The sequence below is a fragment of the Hylobates moloch genome, unplaced genomic scaffold (assembly GCF_009828535.3).
Source record: "Hylobates moloch isolate HMO894 unplaced genomic scaffold, HMol_V3 SCAFFOLD_18, whole genome shotgun sequence".
Taxonomy (NCBI): Eukaryota; Metazoa; Chordata; class Mammalia; order Primates; family Hylobatidae; genus Hylobates; species Hylobates moloch.
Genome location: NW_026652293.1, coordinates 53,562,102 through 53,579,161, shown reverse-complemented (window position 1 = coordinate 53,579,161; position 17,060 = coordinate 53,562,102). Strand labels below are relative to the sequence as shown.

Below are 17,060 nucleotides of genomic sequence, written 5' to 3'. Positions count from 1 at the left end.
AAGGAAGGAAGGAAGGAAGGAAGGAAGGAAGGAAGGAAGGGAGGGAGAGAAGGAAGGAAAGAAGGAAGGAAGGAAGGAAAAAAGGAAGGAAGGAAGGAATGAAGAGAGAGAAGGAAGAGAAGAAGGGAGGAAGGCAGAGGGGAAGGGAGGAAGGAAGGAAGGAAGGAAGAAGGAAGGAAGGAAGGAAGGAAGGAAGGAAGGGAGGGAAGGAAGGTCCCTAATTCCATTTCCACTTGGAGCCCCTGCTTCGGGCTCTGTCTACACTCGGGCACCGTCTTCACTCACTGCTGTGACTGCCTGTAGCTCTAGGACTGCTTAGACCTGTGAATCCTGCTTCTAATCCTGCTGCTGCCTCATGCTCACATTTGTTTCCATCTGAAGTTCAGCCTTAGCAAACTCCTGAGCTGAAGCTGTTTTGAAGGCTTCAAGTTTGTCTTGTTGTTTCTGCTTTATGCTCCTCCAAACATTATCTTTCCACAGCTTTTGAAGGTGGCAAGCATATCATTCAACTGAATGTCTCATTCTGAAGTTTGGAACGTGCTTCTCCTGTTTTATTTCCTTCTGTGTTCTCCATCTCCTCTCAGGAAGGCTCAGTTAGGTTGTTAATGGTTTAATCAAGTTCGTAAGCTGGTCTCTTTCCTTCTCTACCTCATGTAGGCTGGCGTTTTCGTTGGACTTTCTTCCTTTTACTTTGTCATGGTTTTCTGGGTCAGATATTTATTATTCAAACAGATTTTTTTTCTACTCTCAGTGAGAGAAATGAAGTCAGGGTTTTATGGGTCTGCCAAAGGCAACTGTTGTCCAAACAAATCTGATCAACCCTCACCTCTCTGTGTTAGTCTCACTTGAAAGGCTTTCCAATTAAACCAAAAATCGACCCAGGCCTACTAGACTCAAACTATTATTGTCCTGCCTAGATCCCACTCAGTATGTCTCGGCCTTCCTGTGCCTGTCAGGAGAATCCTATGTCTGTCTACTTTTTAATCTGTTCGCTCAGGACATGGGAAAACCCTGCCCCACAATAACTGTTTTGTTTTGAAGCTCATCTAATAATACCCTAAATATTCTATGCCAATATCCATTGTCTTCTCATCTCTAATAGTTCCAAACTTTATAGACCCTTTGTACGGCTTCCCAATCTTTCACATGGTGGTTCTCCCTTCCAGTTACTGTATAATAAACCATCCCAAATGTACTGGCATAAAATAACAATTGTTTTATAAACCCAGGGGTTCAGTGGGCTAGAATTTGGAAAGCACACAGTGGGAACAGGCTGTGTGCTTCCACGATGTCTGAGGCCTCAGCTGGGAAGACTCAAAGGCTAGGGGTGACTTGATGGCTTGAGGCTGCAGTCACTTGAAGGCTCATTCACTTATAGGTCTGGCATCCGGGCTGGAAGGTCTCAATGTATAGGACTGCTGGCTGGACCACCTACACGTGACTGCTCCTTGTGTCTTGGCTTCCTCGCACTAGGGTGGTCTCAGGACATTGGGTGTGGTGGCTCAGGGTTTCAAGCATGAGTGCTCCATCAAACAAGGTAGAAGTTCCATTGCCTTTTCTGATTCAACCTTAGAGTCTATGGATTGCAAGCAAGTGACAAGATGGAACGAGTGTCAAGCACATAGAGTCAGCCTTTGAATGGAAGGCGTATCAAGGTCACCCTGTAGAAGAACATGCGGACTAGGAGAATGTGGAGTAGGGATATGATTATGGCCATCTTTAGAAAAAACAATCTGCCTGGTTTGCCCCTTGGCTATGATTCTCATCACTTCCACATGCAAAAGACTCTCACTCCTCCCCAAGATCCCTAAAATCTCAGTCCATGTGGCATGAGCTCCAAGTCTAGGATCTTGTCACCTTGAATGCGTCCGTAGTTAAAGAGGCTCTTCTGGGACAATTCCTCAGGTACAGCTCCTTGAATTATCTCCCTCTTGATTTGAAGATCTGTGAAGTGGCTGGGCATGGTGGCTCACACCTGTAATCCCAGAACTTTGGCTGACTGAGGTGGGTGGATCATGAAGTCAGGAGTTCAAGACCAGCCTGGCCAAGATGGTGAAACCCCCTCTCTACTAAAAATACAAAAATCAGCTGGGCGCAGTGGCAGGCGCCTGTAATCCCAGCTACTTGGGAGGCTGAGGCAGGAGAATCACTTGAACCCGGGTGGTGGAGGTTGCAGCGATCCAAGACCATGGCCACTGTACTCCAGCCTGGGTGACAGAGTGAGACTTGGTCTCAAAAAAAAAGAAAAAAAAGAAAAAAGAAAAAAGAAACACATGACCTGCCCTCCACACACCCAACATATAATGATAGGACAGGCATAGAATAACTGTTGTATTCCCCAATTGCGTTTATTTTGGATGGCATTCACAGCTTTGAGAGGGTAGCTTTTAATAGCTGCCTGGATCTGTATCCCACTGATGGTAGAGGTGCATTCCAAATCCCAGGCAACTATCTGAAATATTGCCTTCCTGCTTCTGAAAGATTTATTTGGTTGCTAGTCCCCAGTCTCATCTAATTCATCCCCCTTTTAAGAGTATTTACATATGTGGGCATTTTTCTTTTTTGTATCTTTCTAGCCCCAAGAAAGCTCTCCAATCCTCTAGCTTAGTCTGCCCATTGTTTCTGAGAGCAAATTACTCTCTCTCATTTTCTCTGCACAGTAATACTACAGCATGTAATAAAAATTGGTCTTAAAAACTCATGCTTATTAAGGTCTGTTAAAACAGCCCCATAGCTACGACAGTAGCATTCTTCTGTAGGCAATAAGCTGCTGCGACCTGTCAAGGTTGAAATACTGCCTGACTGCCTGACTCACTCTTACTGAAGCATTAAAACCTGGCAGCTGCTTACCACAGGCTCAATCTCCATGGGTTACTTTGGCCTCTAGATACTCATCTTTATCTTTCTCAAGGTTCCTGCCAACTTACCAATATGTTAGGGCTTCAGGGACACATAAATAATACCCATTTCTTACTCTCCTAGGTTTGGAAGCAACTGATACATAAGATACGGATGACAGTTGAACATAAAATATTAACCTGATTACTGATATTGAAGGATATGGCTTAGACGTGTAGTGGCAAAGAGCTTCCTAATCGTCCACCCCAGAATTAAACTTCCTCGCCCAGTCCCAGGCCTCCCTCCACAGGGCAAAACCTGCCCCAGTTAGCTTCTCTCATGTAGCAGGATTGCAGGTCCCCGGGGAAGGCAAATTTGAAAAAGAAGTCCCAGAAGAGGACAGCTGAACATGCTGCACTCTTTCTCCCAAGCTTACCGGACAGAGAAGCGATCCTGCCTCTGGGAAAAGTCAGGGGAGTGGTAGAAAGATGTCTAGAGTGATGGTCCTTTGGAGGTGCCCTCATGGAAATGTGAAGCTTGGGGGAATGGAGCGTTCTCCTAACACAAATCAAAAACTGCACTGGGGAGCTCCATTGTGAACCATGTAGACCATCTCCAGAGTGACTTATCCTGATGGGAAGAAGCATATTTCGGTCCCTCCCTCAACCCCTTCCCCCATTGTTAGCAAATTTGGATATAAGTGCCCCACTCAAAGATGCATGATAATCAGCAAAGATCCAACATAGTAACTACATAGAGATATTGCAAAGAAAAAGTTAAAACAGGAATCAGCAAAAAAGGCAGAAGAAAAAATACATTGAAGAAAAATAATAATTACCCCAGGCGACAGAAGAAATTTTCAGATAAAACAATGAACATGAACTGTCAGAACTCCGGTGGCCAGGGAAAAAATAACAAACATTATAGAAATGAAACTCATATAGGAAGCAGTGAGGCATAAAATAAGCACCATTGAAAACCATCAATGATATAGAAGACAGGGTAGAGAAATTGATTAAGGAATTATTCTAGTTTTTTGAGACTAAGTCTTCCTGTGTTGCCCGAGGCTGGAGTTCAGTGTCGCGAGCTCAGTTCGCTGGAAACTCCGTCTCCAGGTTCAAGCGACTCTTGTGCCTCAGCCTCCCGAGTAGCTGGGATTAAAGGCACACATCAACACGCCTGACTAATTTTTGTATTTTTGGTAGAGATGGGGTTTTGCCATGTTGGCCAGGCTGGTCTTGAGCTCCACACCTCAAGTGATCCGCCCGCCTCGGCCTCTTAAAGTGTTGGGATTACAGGCATGAGCCACTGCGCCTGGCTTCATCAAGTAATTTCAAGCAACTAGAAGAAAGATAATAGATGTGGAAAACAAAGAGCGGACATGCGGCATATACACACTAGGTGTTTCCTGATGTAGAAAGCAGACAAGTGCCCCAGGAAAGAAATTCGAAGATATAATAGAAGATTTTTTTTCTGAACTAAATGAAGATAAAAATTTGCATACCAAAAGGGAAAATTGATATGGAATAATTCATACATACATTCTGGAGAAGTTGCTAAATATCAAAAATAAAGAAAGAATCCCACAGACATCTAGGCAGAAAAAGCCTGAGGACAAATTTCAGGCTGTATTCAGATTTTTCCACAGTGACATGCAATGTCAAGATACAGTGATGAGATGTCCATACAGTTCTCAGAAATAAAATAAAACACGAACCTATGAATTTCATACCCATCTAATCTAAGTTTTGCTCATTTATGAATGGCAACATAATGACATTAACAAATATATTTATGTAGATAACCCAAGAGCTCTTCTTTTTTTTAAAAAAGGACTAGATGAAATCCAGTCAACCAAAATGTGAATCAAGATGAGCTCAGAAATCGGAAAGCCATGGTATGAAAAGACTGTTGGTGAGCATCAAATCAATTTAAATATAGAACTGTGGCTAAGCCACTTTCAGAATTACAAGTACACAAGAGAATGTAAGTGTTTTGGAAACTGTCAATGAAGTATAAGGAAAACCAGGAGGGTGCAGCGTTCAAAAGTCAAATTAGGAGCATAATTGAAGAAGGAAAGCAAAGATTCTCTACCATTGCCTCTCAGCTCTTTCTGCTTCCTCTCCTATTGCAGTTTGAAGGGTATTGTAAAGAAGCAGGGGAAGACATGATTACCAGGGGCTCCAAGTCACATCCTCATGTTTAATGACCAGACAAGAAATGAAACCTCTCTCCCAGGTTCATTTGAAAAATTCCGAAAGAAGAACTCTGGCCCATCTTGGGTGAAGTGCCCATTTCTTGAACCAAGCATTGTGACCAGGGCACGAGGGACTGTGATTGGCTTACATGCCTACCTCTGTATCCAAGGGGACAAAGGGGACAGGATCTCTTACCACAAGAAAGCAGGGAGGGCTTCAGGGAGGGGTCTGGGCAATCTGAAACTTAAGCTGACCCATTTAAATACTGGTGGCCACAAATACAGTGCTTGCTTTCTAGAACTCATGCTGGTTGTGAGTCCATGGCTTCATAATTACAGCAATAATGCCTTTTATTTTTCTATATATTTGTACCTTCATTATCTTATTTGATATTCAAACCAACTAGATACACTAAGTAGTATGAGGCTCTTTGCATTTTACAGATTAGGAAACTAAGGCTCAGAAATTCTGTAACTGGTCCAAGTTGTACAATAACTTCATGTCAGAGGTCAAGAATCTTAGTTCTCTTCCAGACCTCATTTCAATATTCAAAATAGCCTCTCATTTTGTGATAGTAATAGCGTCTCCCAGTCCAGATACCCTGATTCTTTCTACTCTTCTGCCACATGACTAGCAAGTAGGTCATGATGGCAAAACAAGGATGTCAATGATAAAACTAGGGGGTTTGGGTTTAGATTTACAAAAGATTTTATTTTAAATATTTTTATATTTGTAACATATTATTAATCAATATTTTATATTCATATAATATGTTATTAGTCAATAGCTAAGTTGTTTTAAGATAATTAGCTAAGTAGATTATTTGGATTAAGGGGACATACATGACTTCATAAAAAGTAGGATACTCTAGATAACTATGAAGGAGATTCCACAACTGGAAGTCAACAATAGTTTTGGGTATGACGACAGCCAGAAATCAATGGAAGGAGCCAATGTTTGTTGATTATCCACTAAAAGAACTATGCAAGGCCCTTCACATAAGCTTTTTCATTTGAGTCTCATAACTACTGTTTGAGAGAGCGATACCTCTATATCTAGCTTAGAAATGAAAACATAGAGGCTCAGAAGTTGAGTGACTTGCTCACTTGCGAAGAGCTGACAGAAGCAAGATTGGATTTTAGATGTGCATGGCTCCAAAGCCTATGTTCTCCCACTACATATTTAACCAGTGCATTTGGCAAATAAAGTTAAGGACATTTATTAATATGTTTGGTTTTGACCCTCTCTCCCCTTCACACAAAATTATTTCCACAATTTCTTGGGCAAATGACTTTTTTCATGTTCATATAGTCTAAAACTTAAGGCGAAATCTAGCAGCGAAGAAGGTTACCATCTGTGTTGGATTGTTTCTGATGGCACCAAAGAACACGTAGGAAACCTTGTTGTAACTTACGAAATAACACAATTTAACTTACAGTTAAAACAATTAGGTCTAGAATCAACATCAAGGGGGAGTTTTTCTCTATTTCTTGCAACTTGTAGTTCTTTTTGCTTCCATTTGAATTGGAAATAGTCTAAAAGCTGATTTTTACCCCTCACTATTCACCCATCAGGAGGATTCAGACCCCATATGATACCAATAAATGATGATGAACTTTGAATGAAAAGTGTTTCTTAAACTGCCAGTTCTGCCTTTAACCCTTTCCCCTGTTCCTCCTAATAGCCATAACCCCTTTCATTTTTGTGTTTTCACTTACCCTCGTCCCCTTGACAAACCCCAAGCACAGGGTTTCTCTATGAGTGCATCTCTGGGGTTGTCCTTTTGACCTGGAGATGGTAAGAAACACAGAGAGCAGTGCTATAGTGTCAATAATGACAAGCTGACCCCAGATACCACAGTTGGCCTCTTTGCTCTCAAATGAATCTAATAGCCCAAGGAAGTATTTCTCCTTCATCAGCAGCCCATTCAAAGTGGTGTTAACCATTACCCAGCTTTTATCATTCCATATCTCACGGAAAAATAATAGCGTTCACCTCAAGTCAAGAATCTCTTAAATTTAATGCATTCTGAAATACTTTGAGAAAAAAAGGCATCATCCTGGTGTTATATAAAAATTGATGTCATCTTTTTATATCCATGCGTTCAACAGATGGTAACTTCGGTTCCTATATTTTGTATATGTGGAACTATTGTCTTTCAAACTATACTTTTCTTCTTCTTTTTTTTTGAGATGGAGTCTCACTTTTGTCACCCAGGCTGGAGTGCAATGACACGATCTCATCTCACTGCAACCTCCGCCTCCCAGGTTCAAGCAATTTTCCTGCCTCAGCCTCCTGAGTAGCTGGGATTACAGGCACCCGCCACCATGCCTGGCTAACTTTTTTGGTATTTTTTTTGTGTGTGTGAGACGGAGTCTTGCTCTGTTGCCCAGGCTAGAGTGTAGTGGTGCAATCTCAGCTCACTGCCAGCTCTGCCTCCTGGGTTCATGCCATTCTCCTGCCTCAGCCTCCCGAGTAGCTGGGACTACAGGTGCCTGCCACCATGCCTGGCTAATTTTTTGTATTTTTAATACAGACGAGGTTTCACCATGTTAGCCAGGATGGTCTCGATCTCTTGACCTCATGATCCGCCCACCTCGGCCTCCCAAAGTGCTGGGATTACAGGCGTGAGCCACCACGCCCGGCCTTTTTTGGTATTTTTAGTAGAGATAGGGTTTCACCATGTTGGCCAGGCTGCTCTTGAACTCCTGACCTCAGCTGATCCGCCCGCCTCAGCCCCCCAAAGTGCTGGGATTACAGGCGTGAGTCACTGCGCCTGGCCTATACTTCTCTTCTAATTGCAGAAACTTAAACATGTTTTATCTTACGTCTTCATAAATTTCACTGCTCCCAAGACGGAGCTGTAAACAAATCCTTAAATGTATATTTTCTCTAAAAGTAATCCTTAGAGAATCCTTTGGTGAAGGAGAATATTCTGCTCTCTAACTTGGATTTAAAACTCCAGGTGATGGTTATTTTTTGTTAATATTCACTGAGCCTTTCTTATGAACCTGGCACTATCCTAAGCAATTTATATACCTTTTCCCACTTAAGTCTCATGACAACCTCATGAGGTAGATACTATTATTATCCCTATTGCACAGGTGAGGAAAGAGAAGGTTTAGTAAGGAACGTGCCCCCCAGGTCACAAGAGCAGTAGCAAGTGAGAAACACAGCCCAGATTTAGTTCCAAATCTGTCCGACTCCAAAGCTCAAATTATTAACTGCAGCACTACTCTGCCTTTTAAGTCTTCTCAAAGTGAGTGCAAAATTAAAATTATTTAGAGTCTGGTATTTCCTTAGTAAGTAGGTGGTATCATGTGATGCTATGCTCGTGCTCCTAACACTTCCTGGGCCAGGGCTATTAGGAGACATACTCTTTTGTTGCAAGAATAAGTGGCATTTTGAAGAAACCATAGAGGTGGCATTTGGGTGAGGACACTGCAGGCTGATGGACACAGCTTTATATTCATATTAGAGCTGCTTCCTTCTAGGTGGGCTGCAAATCACAACTCCCTTATAAATATAGCCCACTCAAATTAGTATTGACCACTACCTCATTTTTCTTTTTTCTTCTTTTTATTTTTTAGATGGAGTTTTGCTCTTGTTGCCCAGGCTGGAGTGCAATGGCATGATCTCGGCTCACTGCAAACTCTGCCTCCCGGGTGCAAGCGATTCTTCTGCCTCAGCCACCCGAGTAGCTGGGATTACAGGCGTGCACCACCACGCCTGGTTAATTTTGTATTTTTAGTAGAGACGGGGTTTCTCCATGTTGGTCAGGCTGGTCTCAGGCTCCTGACCTAAGATGATGTGCCCGCCTCAGCCTCCCAAAGTGCTGGGATTACAGGCCTGAGACACCTTGCCTGGCCTCACTACCTCATTTTTAATCTTTTGCACATCTCATACCTCCATCAAAAAAAAAAAAAAAAAAAAAAAAAATGGTTACTCAAGTCAAGAATCTCTTAAGTTTAATGGATTCTAAAAAACTTGGAGGGTCAATATGCATACTTTTGGGGTACAAAAATTACCTTTGTACAAAGGGTTACAGACGTACACATTATATAAATTCACCAATGAGGAGCTGACTTCATCCACAATAAGAATTTGGTGCTTTGGAAAGATGTCCATTCTCTTCTCCAAAGGCAATGTCATCTCTTGTCAAGTAGAACTAAAAACAAAAACAGATGCTTTTACAGTTTCTAAAAAAAACACTAATTGTTAATTTCTGGTCAAATACCAGTATAAAAATAATTTTTAGTGTCATAATCTCTGAATTTATGAATTGTAGCATATCAAATTTTGCACCAATACTAAGAGAACTTTTAAAAACCATTTCATTTGTTTAGAACAAAAGAAGCATTAAAGGCCAGGAGCAGGGGCTCACGCCCCATCTCCACTAAAAATACAAAAATTAGCTGGGCGTGGTGGCAGGTGCCTATAATCCCAGCTACTTAGGAGGCTGAGTCTGGAGAACTGCTTGAACCTGGGAGGCGGAGTGTGCAATGAGCTGAGATCACGCTATTGCACTCCAGCCTGGGTGACAAGAGCGAGACTCCGTCTCAAAAAAAAAAAAAAAAAAAAAGATTGAGTTAGTATAATCTGGAAGTAAAGGGTGTAAGCTCTAGAGTTTGATGCCTAGTTCAGATCTCAAATCTATCAATCATTTACAGCTTGTGTGATCTTGGATAAGTTACTTAAAATCTCAGGTTCTTTCCTAGAAAATAGTACTTATTTTATGGGGCTGTGATGAGGATGAAATGAGATGATGCTTATAAAACTCTCAGCACAGGGCTGGGCAGAGTAAGAGATCAATAAACAAAAGCTATTTAAACCTCACAATTTGTTGCTAAGTATAAAATGCTGGCCAGGTGTGGTGGCTCACGCCTATAATACCAGCACTTTAGGAGGCCAAGGCGGGCAGATCATTTGAGACCAGGAGTTCGAGACCAGCCTGGCCAACATGGTGAAACCCTATCTCTACTAAAAGCACAAAAATTAGCAGGGTGTGGTGGCACACACTTGTAGTCCCAGCTACTCGGGAGGCTGAGGCAGGAGAGTCAGTTGAACCCAGGGGGCAGAGGTTGTGGTGAACTGAGATTGGGCCACTGCATTTCAGCCTGGGTGACAGAGTGAGACTCTGTCTTAAAAAAAATAAAAATAAAATGCAGCCTATATTTTTATCAATTAACTTTAGATTATATATACTGTGTGTGTGTGTGTGTGTGTAGTTTTAGTACAAACATTTTCCTACAGTGCCTTTTATTGACATCATCTGGCAACGCTTACCCTTTCTTAAAGTCAGGAATGGGGCCCCCAGGCAGGCCGTCTCTGCCACTTCCAGCTCCTCCAGCTTCCTCAGCCACTGGCTTTCTGGTTCCATCCACTGCACTCCTGGGGCAGTGACACAATTCTTATCCGCCTTTGGTTAGGAAAATAATTGGGCAATCTGCTCCAGTGATACATTTCTGCTGATTTCAGTTTTTCTTTCAGTGGTGAATGACAAAGAAATGCAATTAGCAAGGAATGCTTTAGTTTGTCAAGTTTAGTTCCACAAGGCCTCCCTCACTTATTTTGACTGTTTTGCTTGCTGTCATATTAAATGTTTCAGAAGCTTTAGTTTGAAGACAGTCTAAGCCAGAAACTGTAATGGGTACAGTACTCTGATAAATCTCTTTTGTTTATTAGAGTGTGTCATCTGTTGTTCAATAGTAATTCCATCACACACGTGCTGTAGTATTAATACTATTGACAACAATAATAGAACATTTATTGAGTGCTTACTGTGTACCAGGCACTATTTTAAGCATTTTACACATATTAACTCATTTAATCTTCCCTATACTATTATTATTCCCATTTTACACTAGTGAAAAATACTGTAGTCTGTATCTTCTTACCTCTACATTATTAATTATTTTTATATTGATTTTTAGAAAATACTTCTAATGATCAATTTTCTCTAATTCTCAGTATATTTTCCTGGAGGTGTGAATATTTAATAAGCCCTCTGAGTCTGGAGGCTTATCTGGTGTAAGGTGGGACTTGGATCGAGGATGCTTTAGCATGGCTGTTATGGACCTCAGAGATACTGAAAGACAAGGTTATGTTTTACAAGGCTAAGGACAATGAACAGGGCTAGAGGTTAGGATGTTCTGTGGTTGGGAGGAGGTGGGGTTGAGACAGGGCCTTGCTATGTCACCCAGGCTGGAGTGCAGTGGCACCATCATGACTCACTGCAACCTTGACTTCCTGGGTTCAAGCCTTCCTCCCACTTTAGCCTCCTGAATAGCTGGGACCATAGGCACACATGCCTGGCTAATTTTTTTTATTTTTATTTTTTGTAGAGATGGGGTTTCCCTATGTTGCCCAGGCTGATCTCGAACTCCTGGGTTCAAGTGATCCTCCCACCTTGGTCTTCCAAAGTGTTGAAATTACAGGTGTAAGCCACCACGCCTGGCCTGTGTTTTTGTTTGTTTGTTTGTTTTTTGTTGTTTTTGGAATAAGACATTTTTATTCATTTCCAAGCCAAAACTACATGTGTGTTTTTCAGGAATGGTTAAAGTTCAGGGGCTGGGGATGGGGAAGGAGAATAGAGATGACCAGACTGCACCTTCAAATCCTCTATGGGATGAGATAATGAGATAACAAAAGAAACCAACAAAGAAACCTAGGAGCCAGGCCTCCCAAACCTTCACAGCAGGAAGAGACCAGCAGCAGACACCCTTCTTCAAGGGTCCCTTCCTCAGCCTCTTCCAGAGTCCTGGAGACAGTTACCTTCTGGATAACTTTTATTTGGAACAGAGCCTGTTGTCAATGGAAGAGTCTTGGCCAGGCGCAGTGGCTCACGCCTGTAATCCCAGCACTTTGGGAGGCTGAGGTGGGCAGATCACTTGAGGTCAGGAGTTCGAGACCAGCCTGGCCAACATGGTGAAACCCTGTCTCTACTAGAAATACAAAAAATAAAAAATTAGCCGGGCATGGTGCCTGTAATCCCAGCTACTCTGGAGGCTGAGGGAGGAGAATCGCTTGAACCCGAGAGGCGGAGTTGCAGTGAGCCGAGATGGCGCCATTGCACTCCAGCCTGGGCAACAACAGCGAAACTCCGTCTCAAAAAAAAAAAAGAGTCTTTATTTGGAATAAACCTTCATGTAGGTCAGTCGATTGTACTGCGTATCAGGTCATGCTGTCAGGGACACATGGGGGTGAGGAGAATATTCTCTTCAATGGAGAATGAGACAAGTACACAGAGGAGGTAGGTCAGCCCTGGTTTCTTTGGCGGCCAAGGGACTTGTGTCTACCACAGAGTAGACCAGCCTTCGAGTGCTGGGCAGGAGTGCATGCTTACAGAAGTGGGGTCTGCTCTCCGGAGGGCTGCCTGCGATTCACTCAGGGAAGGAAGCCTTGACAGCGAAGATCCTGAAGGGGAAAGGGGACGATCCTGTGCCATGAGTGGGTAATAGGAACGATCCTGCACCATTTATGATGGCTGTGAGGAACAAGAGAGGATTAAATAGATTTATCCTGGGGTTAGTGGAATGACGGTGGAGGGCTGAGTGAAGGATGAGGTCACATTTCACGAAATGAAAAGCAGGAAGCACCCTCAAGGGCAAGTTGCCCCAAGCCTGTGCTCCAGGGCCTTGCACCTGATTAATATGGAATCTGCACCGCAAGGTGCCTCTGGGCACGTACGCGAAGGTGTCCCAGTCCACCGCAGCGAACACACCCCACAGCAGCCAACACACCCCACAGCAGCCAAGGCCCTTATCACTGAGTCAACAGGACACTGGCGACCCCAGGAGAAGCGCGGTGTCTGGGTGAATCCCACCTCCGCATGGGGAGGGAGTCTGTGAAGATTGACATCCAGACACGCCTCCTCTCCTCCGCAGCGCCCCTCTCTGCACAGTACTGTCCCAGAAAGAGAGACATTGGCTCGTGGCCACCTGCTAAGTCAGGCCCAGGGCGCGAGGGAGGGAAAAGGGCCGCGGGAGGCGGCGCACGGGCTGTTCAGATACTGCGGCCGCCACTCCTTTAGACTCTGGACGTGCGGGGACTGGCGGCTCTCGGCCTCGCGTTATAAAAAGCGGCGGGGCAGGGCCGGCGAGACAATCTGGGAGGCGGGTACCGGGCCTCACGGATCCGCGCCGCGCCGCGCCGCGTCGCGCCCCCCACCTGTGGCTGCGCGCGGGGCGGGCTGCGCTCCCCTGTGCTGCGCTGGGCGCCCGGGGCTGGTGGCGAGATGGGCCGCTACTCGGGCAAGACGTGCCGGCTGCTCTTCATGCTGGTGCTCACCGTCGCCTTCTTCGTGGCGGAATTGGTCTCCGGCTACCTGGGCAACTCCATCGCGCTGCTCTCCGACTCCTTCAACATGCTCTCCGACCTGATCTCGCTGTGCGTGGGCCTGAGCGCCGGCTACATCGCCCGGCGCCCCACCGGGGGCTTCAGCGCCACCTATGGCTACGCCCGCGCCGAGGTGGTGGGCGCGCTGAGCAACGCCGTCTTCCTCACCGCGCTCTGCTTCACCATCTTCGTGGAGGCCGTGCTGCGCCTGGCCCGGCCCGAGCGCGTGGATGACCCCGAGCTGGTGCTCATCGTCGGCGTCCTGGGGCTGTTGGTCAACGTGGTGGGGCTGCTCATCTTCCAGGACTGCGCCGCCTGGTTCGCGTGCTGCCTCCGAGGACGCAGCCGCCGCCTGCAGCAGCGGCAGCAGCTGGCGGAGGGCTGCGCCCCCGGCGCTTTCGGGGGGCCTCAAGGCGCGGAGGACCCGCGGCGCCCAGCGGCCCCGACAGCCCCAGGCTTGGACTCGGCCGTAACCCTGCGGGGGACCTCAGTGGAAAGGAAGCGGGAGAACGGGGCGACCGTGTTCTCAAACGTAGCAGGTGCCTTTCGGTTGCATCCTTTGGACCACTTGGCCCTTCCTTCCTCCTCCCACCCGGTCCCTTTCTTCTCATCCCACGCCCTCTTTTTCTTCTGCAGGCTTTTTTTCTTTTTCTTTCTTTTCTTTCTTTCTTTCTTTTTCTTTTTTTTTTTTTTTTTTTTAATAAATCCATTCCCTTTACAATCCCGCTTTACTTCTCTTCTGCCAATTTAACATATTCCCCATCCTTTCTTTTTTCTCCTGGATCCTCGGGTAGCCCTGGCGTCTTTTCCCTTACCCTATTCTCTCTATATGAGTATTGATTTTCTTGGAAATCAGTAATTATTATTGGGCAACAGGCAGCACTCTCCAACCCCTCCTCCCTCTCATTACTTGCTATCTGAATTTTGTTGTTCTCCCCCCCCCCTCCCCGCTTTGCCCATCCATTTGTCTTCTTGGGTGTTACGGGTTTAGGGGCTGCAGGTGGCCTCCCATTCGCCCTCTTTTTGTTTTAACTTGAAAGGGTGTGTGAATGAAGTCCCAAGGTGGATCACAAGGCTATTTCAAGGCCAAAATGTACTGTTCTGAGCTGTGGGTGTGCAGAAGAAGGGTATCCCTTAAGCTAGTAGGAATTTAAAATAACAAAACTTTATTTTGAGTCCATTGGTTTTTTTGTTTGTTTGTTTGTAGAACTTATACACAACACAAGGTTTCTTCTTTGAATGCAGGTGATTCCTTCAACACCCAGAATGAGCCAGAAGAGATGATGAAAAAAGAGAAAAAGTCTGAAGCTCTGAATATCAGAGGTAGGATTGACTTTGGGCCTATTTGAAATCCCCTTCTACGACACATATGGACTGTGTTGTTTATTTCTGTTTGACTTTTAATAAGGCAAAGGTGTGTTTGAAAGTAGGCCAGTTACATGCATAGACTATGACCCAACTCCCTTTCGTAATCACTGCATTGATCCTGAGGGAGAAACTGGTTGCTAATGATTTATCTTAGCTCCACTTAGACCCATGCTAATACTGCCTGCTCCAGAGCTACACATATTAATGTTATATTACTACTTTACTTGGTTTTACTGGTCCGTGGGTATTGCTAACAAATCATGCAACCCATTTTAATTGAATTGATTTTGATAAAGGTAGGAAAAGAGTAGGTGAGCTGCTATCCAAGGTTGTGCCCTATCTTGCATTGCTGAGTGACCCTATTGCATCAGCTATTTCTGCCAGAAATCTGCTTTTGTGAAGGGACTGTTGGCTCACTAAAACCTCCACTCCCAGGACCAAAGGGAGTGTTCTGGTGAGGCCCAAGGCAAGCACCTAGCTAGCATTCTTCTCACCATGTGGTCAAGGTCGGAAGCACTGGACTAAGGTCAGCCCAGGGCTTTTTGAGATATGTTTCTTTCTGGACACCATTGTATCCAACATCTCTCCTTTCCAACTTCTTGGGCACAGACTTTGCTTCAGAGTGATTCCAGAAGGCGTTAATCCCCAATCTTGACTTTGAGAATTCCAACAAGGATTAAGCAACCCTCTACTTTCCTGTGGTTTGGGGAAAGCCTATAAGTGGGGCTTTGATGGAAATAATATAATGAAAAATTAATAATTCAGGAGATACCTTCGCTTTGAGTGTCTCACATCTGTTTTACAAAGGAATTGTCAGAGTGAACCTATAGGGAAAATCCAGAAGATAACAACAATAACATATGAGCTCCTAAAAATTTCTAAATTAATCAAACAAATTTAAAGGCAACAGGGGAATTTGCTCTCTGAAAGAGCTTAGTAGTGAGCTTTTAAAAGAGAATCTGTAATGAAAAAAAAATCATCCTTTATCTTTCTTTTTTAAGGTCCAGTTTAAAAATATATACATTGGGCTGGGCGTGGTGGCTCACGCCTGTAATCCCAGCACTTTGGGAGGCTGAGGTGGGCAGATCACCTGAGGTCAGGAGTTCCAGACCAGCCTGGCCAACATGGCAAAACTCCATCTCTAGTAAAAATACAAAAACTAGCCAGGCATGGTGGTGGGTGCCTGTAATCCCAGCTACTCAGGAGGCTGAGGCAGAAGAATTGCTTGAATACTGGAGGTGGAGGTTGCAGTGGGCCGAGATTGCACTACTGCACTCCAGCCTGGGAGACTGAGCTAGATTCTGTCAAAAAAAAAAAAAAAAAAAAAATATATATATATATATATATATATATATGTACACACACATACGTAATTTTTAAGGTGGAGTTCACCATCAGAGACTTTAACTTTTCAAAGCCTGTTCTGTTAAGTATCCTCATTTTTTTTCTTCTTTGAGATGGAGTCCTGCTCTGTCTCCCAGGCTGGAGTGCAGTGGCGACATCTCTGCTCGCTGCAACCTCCGCCTACCAGGTTCAAGTGATCCTTGTGCCTCAGCCTCCCAAGTAGCTGGGATTATAGGTGCGCACCACCACGCCTGGCTGATTTTTGTATTTTTAGCAGAAACGGGGTTTCACCATATTGGCCAGGCTGGTCTCGAACTCCTGACCCCAGGCAATCTGCCCGCCTTGGCTGCCCAAAGTGCTGGGATTACAGGCGTGAGCCACTGCACCCAGCCAACTATCCTCATTCTTATGTTACAAAGTTGAGAAAGAGAATAGGTAGGTGGACTGAAGCAAAGAAGAAGAAGAGTAGACCCTCATAGATATAGTGATCTTGTTTGGGAAACTTGTATGAACTTGCCAAATTTTAGTCCTAAGCTATTGAAGTTTCTCGGTAGAAAAATTTCAGTAGTAGAATGCCTTGCTATACCTGGCTGGGCCTTTGGTTTATAGGGACTGACACCAGTGCACCTCTAGCTTCTTATAGAGGTGAATAGTGCAGTGGCTGAAAGGTTGGGATTTGGCTTCAAACTGCCTGAGTGTGAATCATAGCTCTGCCACTTAAGAAGCATGTGACTTTGGGCAAGTTATTGAACCTCTGTAAGCCTCCAATCCCCTCATCTTTAAAATGAGGATAATAACAGTACCTTATGGGATTGCTTTGAAATAAATGAAACATATAAAGTGTTTAGGCTTATAGTAGGAAAACTAGCTAACATTTTTATTGAGTACATACTTTGTCCCTGGTACCATTCATGAATAAGTGAACTGGTAGTCACAATAATCTTACTGAATGGATACAATTATGGTTTAATTAGT

At 44.4% G+C, this 17,060-nt stretch overlaps 1 protein-coding gene across 2 annotated transcripts in view; it reads left to right on the top strand.

The window, feature by feature from the left end:
- The window catches only part of SLC30A10 (solute carrier family 30 member 10), a 52,022-nt gene that overhangs the window by 17,776 nt on the left and 17,186 nt on the right, over window positions 1–17,060 (top strand). The window contains exons 1-2 of one of the 2 annotated variants that reach the window (XM_032137099.2): window positions 13,271–13,912; window positions 14,619–14,696. In XM_032137099.2, coding sequence (XP_031992990.1) covers window positions 13,273–13,912; window positions 14,619–14,696 — 718 coding nt within the window. In that variant the 5' untranslated portion in view covers window positions 13,271–13,272. Of the gene's footprint in view, window positions 1–13,270; window positions 13,913–14,618; window positions 14,697–17,060 lie in introns of those variants that run through there. The other variant, XM_032137098.2, reaches the window with a different exon arrangement.